Genomic DNA, 12,944 nt, shown 5'->3' with positions numbered 1-12,944 from the left:
TCATTTTTTTGACATGACTCCAATATCTTGGTATTTTGAAATTTATGTAGTGTTATTTTCTTAATACATCAATTATGTACTCCCTACTGCCAAGTCTGATATCTTTCAAAACGTGTAGGCCTAAATATATAGTTTAATAAGGGGCATCTTTTCTTTCGAAAAGGGAACCATCTTAAAAAGAAGGGGGATATGGGGGGCCAAACTTTTGAGGGGGCTAGATATCGTAATAAGTTGTGAGCGAGCGGGCAAAAATTTTGACAGTTTTATAAAAAAATCAAAATTTGTGATAGATTTTGACAACTATTAAATATCAGTTCAGAAAATAATATCATATTTTCAGCCTTCTCTCTTTCCTTTTTTTTCTCTTGGTCGTGAAAATTTGGGAAGGCCCAGCCAAGCCCACCATCTGTATGCCTCATTGCCTCTGCTTATCTACCTCCACTCACATTTTAAGGCACGTAGAATTATTCTTACAATAAGTTTTGTATAGTAACATATACAAATGACCGAGAATGGTTTCTTGTTTTAAATTAGGGGCACCCATTAAAATGGGTCCTTCTCAGGTATAAGGGGCACAGAACACGTTCGTATGGGGCACTTTTCTTGGGTAAAAAGGGAGACTGATGCGAGATAGGGCAAAGCAAGGGGCCAGGGCACTTGCTCACAAACGAGTCCTTGATCAAGGGGCACATAACACGTTCATGAGGGGCACTTTTCTTGGGTAAAAGGGGACACTGATTCGAGAAAGAGAACTTACAAGAAGGCAATGGGGAATGCATTTTCTAACACATGAAGCTGGTCCTTCTCAGGTGAAAGGGGCATAGAACATGCACGTTCGTCATTGGGCATTTTCGGTAAAAATTAGCAATGCTACAAGAAATGGCACTAATTGCTAACACATAAATCGGGACCTTCTTAAAGGGATGGTCCGGGCTGAAAATATTTATATCTTAATACATAGAGTAGAATTCGATCACTGGGCAAAATGCCGACAATTTCATCAAAATCTGATAACAAATAATAAAGTTATTGAAGTTTAAAGTTTAGCAATATTTTGCGAATACATTCGTCATGAATATTCATTAGGTGGGCTGATGATGTCACATCTCCATTTTCCGTTTTCTTATGTTTTTACATAAAATCATTTTTTTTTTCATTAATTCATACTTGTGTGAATAATATGTCTCCCTTATAATGAAATAATTTGCAGCAATAAGTATTTAATGCACTAAATCAGTTGTCAATTCAATAATTTTAGTTCTTGGAAGGAAAAAATTGAATAGACCTAATTTCATATAATAAAATACAAAAGAAAAGGTGGGGATGTGACATCATCAAAAACTTTGTTATTTGTTATCTGATTTCGATGAAATTTTCAGCATTTTGCTTAGTGAATTCTACTTTATCCATTAAGCTATAAATACTTTCAGTCCGGACCAGAAGGGGCACAGAACACGTTCAAGAGGGGGCATTTTTGCTTTTAAAATGGGCACTTACACAAGCGACACTTGATACCTGAAACGGGTCCTCCTCAGGTGAAAGGGACACATGCAGTACACATTCGTGAGGGGGGGGGGGCATTTTTCTTGCTTAAAAATTACACTTTTTCAGTGCTCAGTGGGTGGAACGGTGCCCCAGGCTTCCACGATATTGCTTGAATAAGTGCACTGAAGTTTGTAGATTCTTAAGTGCTGTTTTATGTTTGATATACTTCTTGAAAATTACCTGAATTTTGTTACCGATGTTATATGGCCGAAACTCTCTTGAAGGGACATGTCCGTTTTTTTTTTAACTATCTTACAATCTATGGAATATACAAACTTTTGATTTCTTGATTTCACCAATGGAAGAATTATTCGATTTAATTTTTTGTATTTTTTTTTGTGAACGTGGAGAAGTACGCGTAACAATTTAAACCAACTTTTTGAGGGGGTCAAAACCGTCAAATCCATATGCTTTGGCCCATTTTGATTTAAAATACTGATTTTTCTTACAGATTTTGCATACATTACCCCAATTTTCTTTTTTTTTATTCCCCTTCTTTTTCTGGGTTGTGGAACTTGTTATTTTTTACTGTTTGGTGGGCATGGCCCCCAAGCCGATGGCCCAGTATTCAGAAGTAACGGGGGCGTGGCAATCCAAATATTTGAATTCCCATGATAGGTACATCAAATGCACCATTAAAAAAAGAAATCCTTTAAAAATGGAAAAGAAGATAAAAAGGTGGAAACGGAGAAGGGAACGCGAATTTTTCTGAATATCAAAGAGAACACTTTGAAGGAGCAGCCCCCAGTCTAGCTGTCACACTTATATTTAGGTTATTAATTGGTTGGTTGGTAGGTGTTTATTTAAACGGCGTTTGCATTCTAAAATAATATTTACGCCTTAGGACACAAGTTGCAAAAACAAAAATAAGGAAAAACCAACGCAAAATAAGACATGCTTAAATCAGAAATGAATGCAACAATGCTATATGTGTTTTCGGCCTATACATTGCCTCATTAGGCGTCAGAGTATACATAGCCTATTAAATGGCATCTATATGTACGCACATCTGAATTTTTACTTAATGTCAGTTTAAGTCGAGTAAATAAGAAAATAAGCGAAAGTAATATAAATTCAAATAATAGATAAATTCAAATGATCTATATATTCAAACTTGTATTATCTTCCATCCTCCTCTCTGGGCCTCGATCCTTTCTATAGGCCTAGCTGCCCGGAGCAGGATTTAAGGTATATGTTTTGGGGCTTGTATTACTTTGATGTGATTATTTTGTTCCTCTTCATTTATTTTCCTAAAAGTTAATGTTTATATAGTAATTTTTCTATATTTATATAATCAAACTTTTTACGAAGAATTTTCTTTGGGATGCGTATGGGATGGGGAAAAGATCGAGTGAGCCGTGTCGATCGAGCTTGCCGCAGGATGACTCCCATGTCCTAAAAGTTTCCTTTCTCAGCTCATTTCAGGGGCAATTTACACCATTATCATTGTTTTGTCATTTTTTGTGCAAACAGATTACAAGGCTGGATTTAAAACAAAATTGGGGGGGGGGGGGAGTAGATGAATTGTCGTTCTTTTTAATTTGATCTTGTGAATTCGAGCGCAACGAGCATGCGCAAAAGAGGCGGCGCTGAAATTGAAAACCACAAACAAAACCGGAATGGACTCGAGACGAGAGCGGTACTAATTTTTGATAACTGACCCGATTGTAGATGCAATTTTTCATTTTTTGTGAGTATATTAATACTTTTAGTAATATCTTTCTCGTGTCGATTGATCTTTTTTGTTGATGGATTTCGAGAAATAACGATGAAATGTTTGATATGGATAAAATGAGACGTTGAAACGTTGTTCCACTGACCACTCCCATCTACTGAAAATCATGTTAGTATTACTATTAGTAGGACGAAGACAAGAAGAGGACAGGAAAAAAAAGAAGAGAGAGGAAGAAGGAGGAAGAATTTTTTTTGCCCCTTTCTTACCCTTTGCTAATCATCCTACTCCTAGTTCTTTATTTTGGTGATTTGTCAGGGGGGACAGAAATAGTCTTGAGGACGCAATGATCGTGATGATGACACTCCTTGCACTCCTAGTACCAACAACAATGAGGTCCAAACATTACAGATATCTGATATGTCATATACTTCTTCATAATTGTAGAAGTATATGACATATCTAAAAAAATCATCATTGCGTCCTCAAGACTAGGACAGAAAGGAGATAAGGATGAAGTGGAGAGAAATTTTGTTGTCATCATGGTCATTGCATTGGTTGTTTATTATATATTTTTGGTTTTGTTTTCAAGTATTTTTTTTTTGCACTTTCATCCCATGAATGATACCGGTAGGTACTTAGTTTTCGGTGTCCGGAAACCTGAAGTTTTATCAGGCCACAAATCCAGTTTACTTTTGTTTTCTCTGTTGCAGCTTACTGTAGGAGTGTAGCAGAAGGAAATCAATCGTGCTACAAGTACAAGAAACAGAAAAAAAAATAAATAAAAAGAAAAAATAAATAAAAGGAAAAATAAGAGAAATGAAAAGAAGAAATGGAATTGAAAAAAAGAAAAAATAAGAGGGAAAAAGAAAAAAATAACAAAGAAAACAAAAATAACAAGAAAACAAAAGGAAAAAGGAGAAAAAAGAAAAAGATAATCAAAGAACAGAAAAGGAAGGAAAAAGAAAAAAGAGAGAAGAAAAAAAAAACAATAGAATAAGCTATTGAAAATGAACAAAAGCTATGGCAAAAATAGTCAATCCTGACTAGTTGCCAAGGAAAGGAAAGAAGAAGAAGTCCCATAGTATCCATACATGAATCAACGGCAACACTATTGGAAGGTTGAGAAAATATTATAAATTTGGAATAGTTGAAAATAAGTGAAGTTCTAAGTCAGCTAACTCAATTATCAAACTGAAGGGGAAATAGTGAAACGAAGACACAAATAAAAAGAACTGTAACCGAAGAAGTCTGGTAGTGCACTGTTTAATATCGGGGCTGCTTTGCCTCAGCTAAAATAAAATCATTCTATAATTTTACAAAAATATTTAATTAGAAATAACAACCAATCAAACTAAAAGAAAATGGAAGGATCGAACTAAAATGTAAGAACCCAATTCATTAGATAAACCAATAAGAAATGAGATGAGTCTTCAGATGACAAAAATGTCTGGTGATTATGTAATAATGGAAGTAGAAACTAAGGAGTCAGGTGAGGATGGAATGAGTGGAACACCTGAAAAGAGAATAGAGAAGGAATGAAGATGACAAAAGAGAAACAGAGGAAAGGCATTCAGAGTAGAATGAATGAATGACAACTGAATATCATTAAACTCATATAAGTTCAGACTGCAAGGGCAGTACTAAAAAGAAATGCAAATGAACTCAAGTCTAGACGGAACAGAAATGTAAAACACCTGAAGAAAACACAAGTCAAAGGAAATAAACAAAAAAAACCATCTTACACTATAACCTCGCAATACGTGCTCACACTCATGGCATGCGTAGAGCTTACTTTACAGCCAGTACCGGTAGTACAGTTACTAAATTTTCCATCGGCATTGGACACAGACTAACTCCTTGCCCTTTCTTGATTCATTATATGTTCTCTGCAGAATTAAAAATGGCGAATTGTGCATGCGCAGAGGTCTGCAGCAATTTTACTTTTACTTAGGTACAAATTGCTGCACACCTCTTTCACCTCTTTTGTAATGACATATGGCATCAGGGGGGCCACGGTAAACTTTGACATGCAATTGCGAATTGCGCGACTATGTAATCAATCATAATCATATACTGGTAATCATGGTAATTATAAGATGAAATTACATAAAGTGTGATAGATCATTCAATAATTGAAATGCACAGAAACTATAAGAACTGTTTTGTTGGTACACTACAACCATTCATTTTGAAATAGTGAAATAAATTTAATCTAATTCTACCGCATCTGGCCATCCATAATTGGGCTCGTACGCTGTGTTTTCAGACCCTTATCAACCTTTGATAAATTCTATCTCTACTTTAATGTATAGAATTTGTCAAATCATATACTTTGGTATCCAAACTTTCAAAAAAAAATTTACACTATACATTTTGATGATATGAGTGATGTGACTAGGTCTATAATCCTTTTACAAAGGAAACATTTATGGTTTACTTTTGTTGTAAGCTATCAAAATTTGATATCCAGGGGGTACCCATCTCAACGTTCACAGATGCTTTTTGAGTCATGAAAGGAATTCATAATTTCATTTTCTAAGTCTTTATGTTCAAGTTACCTTGAGCGAAGTTCGTGAAGGCGCCACTCCACTTCACTACTGCTACACTACGCTCCACCTACCCGAACTTCGAGACGGTGAACTCGATCGGATATTCCGAGTGAAAAAGGGGGGATTTTATGGGGGGAAAATATAAAATCCATGCAACATCAAGATCTTTAAAAACAATTAAATCTAATATTCTTACTTTACACAAAGTTTCACTTCTTTTCCATGCTTTTATCAGTCTCAAAATTGGTGATTTAGAGCCAACATGAAGTTCCTCACACATATAAATGATTCGCTGCCGATTTCAAAACATCTCGTGCGGATGCGATATGCGCGAGCTACAGGCTCCGGTCCGAGCTCGGACCCTCACACATGTGATGTTTTGAAATCGGCCATTGTATGCGCAATTCATATGGTTATTTGATAAAATATGGGCACCAATAAATGCAGTACCTTTGAAAATTTGGGGTAATGATAACACTTTTTAAAAAATAATTTAAAGCAATGACAAATAAAAAAAATTCTACATGCCTCGAATGAAACCAGCAGTACAAGTTTGTTTGTCAACAAACAGTACACCAAAGTCTATACAATGAAAAGACTGTACTGTACACTTTGCCAACATGACTTTGCCAACTTTGTGTGACGCTTCGGATCGATTTGCATGTAAAATAGTTTCAGTGTCTAGAATTTCCCTTGTAGTGTCTTTGATATGAAATCTTGTGCCCTCTGTAGACAAAAATGTTTTCATGAATACTGCATCTTGTTTTTTTTTTAAATCTTTAATTTGTTTCACACATGTACATTATATTTAATTTTTTGCATGAAATGAGGGGTTACAAATGTATCGTTGGCAGTCATCCAAACTGTCGTATCACACTTACGACAGTGATAACTCATTTCAGAGAAAATTGACTTCAAAGTTTACTATAATTTCCACACCAATGTTCCCCAACCTTACAACATAATATTGATCGAAAAATACATGGTTGGAAAGATCAAGATATTTGTTTGACATTGGTTTTTTTCATTTTTACACAAAACCAAGAAGCAGAGAAAATATGGCAAAAGAGCTACATACATGTATACATGTTTTTAATTTCGATTTGAGTGGTTTCCATTTTTCCAGTACAAAAACGCCATAGGTGAAACAACAATCCTGACAACAATTTCAATGCGCACAATCAAGCAAAACGTTACGTACATATCGCTCTTTCACGAGCAAAGTCAATGCAATGCAGATACAATGGTTTGGCTGACCGCACATTTGCATATTATTGTGTGCGCAGCTGTTGTTTGCTTTGCTACAGTATATGTTTCCAATGGAATTTGCACATTTTAGCAAAAAATTTATATGGCATTGCCATGAAAATCCCCACATATCTCATAAATTAAAATGAATCGCTGCCTAGAAATTTAATTAGAATAGGACTTGTATTTTAATTTTCTGCAAGTATCTTAAATTCAATTTTTTGACCAAACTTGACTGATACTACGACTCAACAGCAACGATGTTTGAATATATACTTTTCTTATGGTGATGAAGTATTTTTCTTTTTTCATTTGTTTGCAGGGTAGGCAGAAACACCATATGATGAACTCTGAATACCTGTTGTCCAATTAATCAGGTGATACAACAACATCACAATGGACTCTGATAGTGAAGACATCGATCCTCATCCGCTTCCTGGGGGTGTTGCTCCAACACCCATACAGAGGACCAGTTCACCTGATATTGGTAATTTACTCGATCCTCTCTTAGCCCTAACTCCGGATAAACCACAGAGAACAACAAGCTTTCAATCGGGAGCCAGTCAAAAACAGAGGAGAGGAGAAAGTAGGAAAGAAAGTGGACCAAATAAAGAGAATCGCCGTTCGCTTCCTGAACAACCAAGCAAAAAGAGTGATAGTGATCATAAGCAAGGAAAGACAAGTCCTCTCCTTGTATCACACCCTGGTGTTCTGTTTCAGCAAGAGAGAACTAATCGAGACCAAGCATTGCAGAAAAACTTAAAGATCATCAAGCATGGCATTCCTGGGAAGGATGTGACAAAGGAAGCGAAGAGTAAGGATGAAATCGCTGCATCAAGAATAAACAAACTCACCAAAGCAAGTTCAGTTGGTGTTTCAAAGAACATGGCTCTCCCAAAGAAATCAACTGCTGTTCGATCGTGTGTGCCAAACAGACAAAAGCCATCGGAACGGACTGGTGCCACGAGTAAGAAGCATGTGCGCATTGTTGACCCGAAGGCTCCGCTGGCTACTCCTGAACTCCATTCCACAGGCGCGTTAGGCCATCAGCTCAAAGAGCTTGAAGCACAGACATTTGATGCCGAAGAGGTCGTGGTCAAGACGTTGCAAGATTCTGAAGCGGCACGATTGGCTTTCAGCGAGAGAGTAGCGGAAGCTGCCAATGTTAACAGGAAAGAGAAGAAATACTCAGGTGAATATTATTATTATTATAAGCAGTACATGTATTTTCAAAATATGCACTAATTCTAAGTTAAAGTACCAAAAAGAAGTATACTCTAAACACATTCTTCAATTCATGATTTCTAATAATTCAAGTTTTATGAAGGTGGTTTGTCTGTCAGGGAGCAATTAACTCTAACTTCACATTTAAATTAAGAGTGAGTTACATGAAATGTACAGATTTACAATTCTAATTAACTTTGCAGGTTATTACTCGTTTATTGTCCAAAGCAATGATGGCAGCATCGGTCTGATGAACTCAATTACATATATTTTGCTATTTTTACAATTACAGGTCTTGTCAGTGTTGGTGTACCAGTTGAAACCACCCTTCAAAGGGCTATAACACAGCGCCTCTCAAGAGTAAAACACAGGACACAAAGACCTTCAAAGGTTTGTAGCACGCATCATTGGAGGCGGAACGTCTTGACCAAACCTCAGTTTTTTACCAGTGCTCATGAAATTCGGCTCAAACTTTGAACTTGGGGTTTTGTTTTGGCAGGGCGAGCTATCGTTCATTAACAGTGCTTTGAAGCCTTTGATCCCTTAAGCTAAAACTTTGTTTGCTCAAAACATTGTGGCATCACTGGTACATCCTTATAGGGCAACTGTCCTGACTTTATAGGCAGTATCCCTATTTTGGAGAACTAGAAAGTAATCTTCAGGCTTTTCCTTTGTGCAGTTTTATATCCCCGCCACAACAGCTCCTGGGCCCCGTCTTACAAAGAGTTATGATTGATCCGATCAATCCTAACTCTGTGGAAATCCATCAGTGTCATAATTTTTTTCTCAGAAAAATTTGCACAATGTCCTTTGTATGCATAGAGAAGCGCAGTAAATTTTTAAGAAGTCTATATATGAATGCATGAATATACATCATAGCTAGAAAATATTTTGAACAAACATGCATACTAGGTGTTGACGTTGATGGCCGTCCATAGTTGCAATTGATCGGATCAATCGTAGATCTTTGTAAGACGAGGGCCCAGGTGGGTGTGTCACAAAGCTGTTTTTAAGTTACAAGCAACTTTACAAACAGCTGGTGACCCTCTCTTGTGATAGATGGTATACACCAAATGTCATTAGTGATGACAGGGTGCTACATAGCACTTGCTGGGGGAAAGTAAAAGTCAGAGTCGGGCAAGTGTTTTGAAGTAAAGACCAAAACTACTTGCCTGAATTGGGCAAGCAAAATTCTCACAGTAGAATTACCAAAATTAGGGTCGATATGATATATTGACCCTAATTTTGGTCATGGCAGGCAAAATAAAATCACTTTGGAAAAAGAAATGCAATAACAAAGTAGATCAATTCATGTCAAAATAAAGAAAAATGTCAATGGTTTATAAAACTGCAGAACTTTCTTTTGAAGAGGTGAAACTTTTTATACAATGATTTTTTTTCGGGCAAGTGAAAAAGATTTTTGGACAAGTATATTCCAACTATTAAAAAAGTTACTTGCCTGACTGGGCAAGTGCTTCTAAAAAGTTATGTAGCAGCGTGGATGATTTAGCACTTAAAAAGGGATCACCAGTCATTCTTAAAGTCACCTGTGAGTTTCGAATGACTGTATGAAACACCCAATAGATCAGGTAATGTTTCGTCAATCAATCACAGGTTTGTTGTTTGCTACACATTGCGATCCGGTGGATGTTTCATAAAGCTGTTCGTAAAGTTATGAACAACTTTACGCACGACTGGAACCTGTTCTTAGGTCATAACTCAATTACATAGGGAGATCACATAGCATAAGAAAGGATCACCAGTCGTGCGTAAAGTCATTCGTATCTTACGAACAGCTTTATGAAACACCCCCCTGGTGCAACAAAAATTTTCAAGAAATCACATTTTACATTGAATATGAAAGTTCCAAAGTCTGGCATATCGTTAGGAAAACTAAAATCATATTTTTACTTAGCGGTAAGCCCTATGGTTGGAGTAAAGTCCAAATTGGCTTCAAGTTGCAGCCGATGATACCGATCTGGAATTTTTATTCATTCATGGAGGCTCTAACTAGACTGAATTTGGATTTCAGTAGTCCTACCACTATTCTGAACTCTGATCCGTAATGTTTTATATGTTGGAATATCCATATCAAATTTCTTCACAATTAATTTGAAATTTGGATCACAACGAATCGCGTAGTGTGAGACAGGCTTAAGATGCGAGGATTTCAATAGCTTATAACAGCTGTCTGTGAAAATCGCTAACAACATGATGAAGTGCCTTTTTTGGGGGGGGGGGTGGATGTGGGAATCAGAGCTGTTTTAACCCTGATCAGATTTACAGCTGAATGTAATAAAAAAAAACTTGTCAGCTGAAAATGTTTGTTTGCCCTGTCTGCACCCCTTTCCAAGTTATCTTAATTTTCTCAGCAACTTTCAGCTCACATGACAAGCTGTTCATACCTGCATTGAAATTTGAACTGAAAAGCAGCATATGGTCAAAGCATGATTTTTAAAATAATATTTTGGATATGTAGATTTTGATAAGTTACATGAAATTTCAAAGCTCATAATTAACTAGTTGCCTGTTCAGAAGAATAATAACCCATAAATTACCAGTCTGTGTGCAGTTATGGTAGTTTCAATTAACATTTTATAAAAGTGGTTTTTGTTCACTATCTTATTTCTATTTTTTTTTGTTTTACAGGCATCGGAAGTCCCTCCTCCGGATATTCTAGAGATGTTTTCCCCTTCAATGATAGTGGAATCTGCCAACGTAGACACCAGTGGACTTGTACCCCCAAAGGTCAAAGCAGCTCCAGTTGACCCTGATATGACCTTTGACCTTTACAGACATATGCAATGTTGGGATCTTGGATATTGAATTGCATGTGATTTTTAATTGGAGTCTTTTTCCAACAATGTGACTGGTTTGCTGGTGGGAGAAATGTTTATGTACATTCCATGCCAATGTTCTTGATCTTTATATTAACAACGATGACCAAATCGAAACCTGACGTTGGCGGTAAAATATTTTCACTTGTTGATAGAGTTGCTGTGGTGTATGTGAAGAATTAAGCTCGGTTGACACTTGCATGCATTGTGATTGTGGTTCCCGCATAGTTTTCGCATGGGCACGCACTCATGCGGGCCAATGCGCAAACTATGCGTGCCAGCTTGCGGATAGGTGCATGGCAGTGCGTGAAATACGTGCCAAAATTTTCAACAAGTTGAAAATTTTAGCATCACAAATTCGTGAACTATGCACAACCTACTGTACATGTATGTGCAACCTAGTCGTGCCACTGTGTACCACTGCATGGCATTAAAATTGAAATTTTGTGGCGCAAAGAATAGTAGGCACACCCTCGGGGAAGTGGTACGCAGCTCACGACTAGTTCATGACAGGGTCGCGCATAATGTAGGTCAAGCATACTTCATGCATAGTTTGCGAATGATATGCGCAAAATTGTGAGTGCAGATCAGTGTGAGTCATCCTAATCAACGAACGCAGAAGGTGTCAACACCAAAACGTTGAATATTTAAATTTGTGCTAGATATGTCACAGAATAGGATGTCATGAAAATTTGCTGAAAGCATTTCAGGACAGTGCGTGAACTGTGCGCGAACTATGCGCAAACAATGTGCAAACATGTTGTGAACGTGTCGGGACATTGCGTGAACTGATATTGCCAAGTTGTACCATAAAGTGTCCCGCACTGGCACACATCAATGCTGGGCAATGCGGGCACTACAATGTGTGCAAGTGTCAACCGGGCATAAGTCATATGTTTACATGTATGCTAATAGTGGATCTAACTATATTATGGTACTTCTCTTCCAGCTGTCTAAATGATAAGTGCATTTGGTTAGATGATATGACGACATTAATTGTGGTGGTTGGTGGAATATCGCAGATCCATTGGATCCAGGCGAATTCCATCCATGCAGACATGCACACCAATAAGTAATCTCGAGAAATTAGATTTTATGAAATGAATTTTTGAGGAAAAACATAAATCATTAACCTTGGCATAATGTGCTATCTGTTTGTTTAAATTGACCCCTTCAAGACATTGCATTGCAAATGTATCAGAACACAAGAATATCGGAATGGATTTATTAGAAATTTTGAACGAATTATAGTTAAATAATATTGATTGATTTGGCACAGATGTGATATATTCATGCATATATAAAAGAGGTGTAAATCAAGGACGGATTGTAAAAGGTTTTTGTCTCACCTGCGAAGCAAGTGAGACTATAGGCGCCGCTTTTCCGACGGCGGCGGCGTCAACATCAAATCTTAACCTGAGGTTAAGTTTTTGAAATGACATCATAACTTAGAAAGTATATGGACCTAGTTCATGAAACTTGGCCATAAGATTAATCAAGTATTACTGAACATCCTATTAGAGTTTCATGTCACATGACCAAGGTCAAAGGTCATTTAGGGTCAATGAACTTAGACCATGTTGGAGGAATCAACATCGAAATCTTAACCTCAGGTTAAGTTTTTGAAATGTCATCATAACTTAGAAAATATATAGACCTATTTCATGAAACTTGGACATAAGGTTAATCAAGTATCACTGAACATCCTGCATGAGTTTCACGTCACATGACCAAGGTCAAAGGTCATTTAGGGTCAATGAACTTTGGCCGAATTGGGGATATCTGTTGAATTCCCATCATAACTTTGAAAGTTTATGGATCTGATTCATAAAACTTGGACATAATAGTAATCAAGCATCACTGAAT

The 12,944-nt window shown here is 36.9% G+C and overlaps 1 protein-coding gene across 2 annotated transcripts; it reads left to right on the top strand.

The window, feature by feature from the left end:
* The first annotated feature begins 3,148 nt into the window (after positions 1 to 3,148).
* Positions 3,149 to 12,414, top strand: LOC121427488. Of its 2 annotated transcripts, none has more exons than XM_041623910.1 (4): positions 3,149 to 3,235; positions 7,340 to 8,209; positions 8,534 to 8,631; positions 10,891 to 12,414. In XM_041623910.1, the coding sequence occupies exons 2-4, from the start codon at positions 7,414 to 7,416 to the stop codon at positions 11,065 to 11,067; spliced, it is 1,071 nt and encodes a 356-aa protein (XP_041479844.1). In that variant the 5' UTR covers positions 3,149 to 3,235; positions 7,340 to 7,413; the 3' UTR covers positions 11,068 to 12,414. The 2 variants fall into 2 exon arrangements, with proteins under 2 accessions (XP_041479844.1, XP_041479845.1); XM_041623911.1 differs by having other exon boundaries at positions 3,212 to 3,235; positions 7,345 to 8,209.
* Positions 12,415 to 12,944: the final 530 nt, after the last annotated feature.

Source organism: Lytechinus variegatus, chromosome 14 (genome assembly GCF_018143015.1).
Source record: "Lytechinus variegatus isolate NC3 chromosome 14, Lvar_3.0, whole genome shotgun sequence".
NCBI classification, from domain to species: domain Eukaryota; kingdom Metazoa; phylum Echinodermata; class Echinoidea; order Temnopleuroida; family Toxopneustidae; genus Lytechinus; species Lytechinus variegatus.
The sequence above is the reverse complement of the archived record's forward strand: the minus strand, read 5'-3'. Positions and strand labels throughout refer to the sequence as shown.

Bases quoted from the DNA above. Each gene is read 5' to 3' on its own strand.
- LOC121427488 (XM_041623910.1), top strand. From the start codon at position 7,414: ATGGACTCTGATAGTGAAGACATCGATCCTCATCCGCTTCCTGGGGGT. The intron at 8,210-8,533 runs GTGAATATTATT...TTACAATTACAG, and splicing joins GAAAGAGAAGAAATACTCAG to GTCTTGTCAGTGTTGGTGTA. The intron at 8,632-10,890 runs GTTTGTAGCACG...TTTGTTTTACAG, and splicing joins GGACACAAAGACCTTCAAAG to GCATCGGAAGTCCCTCCTCC.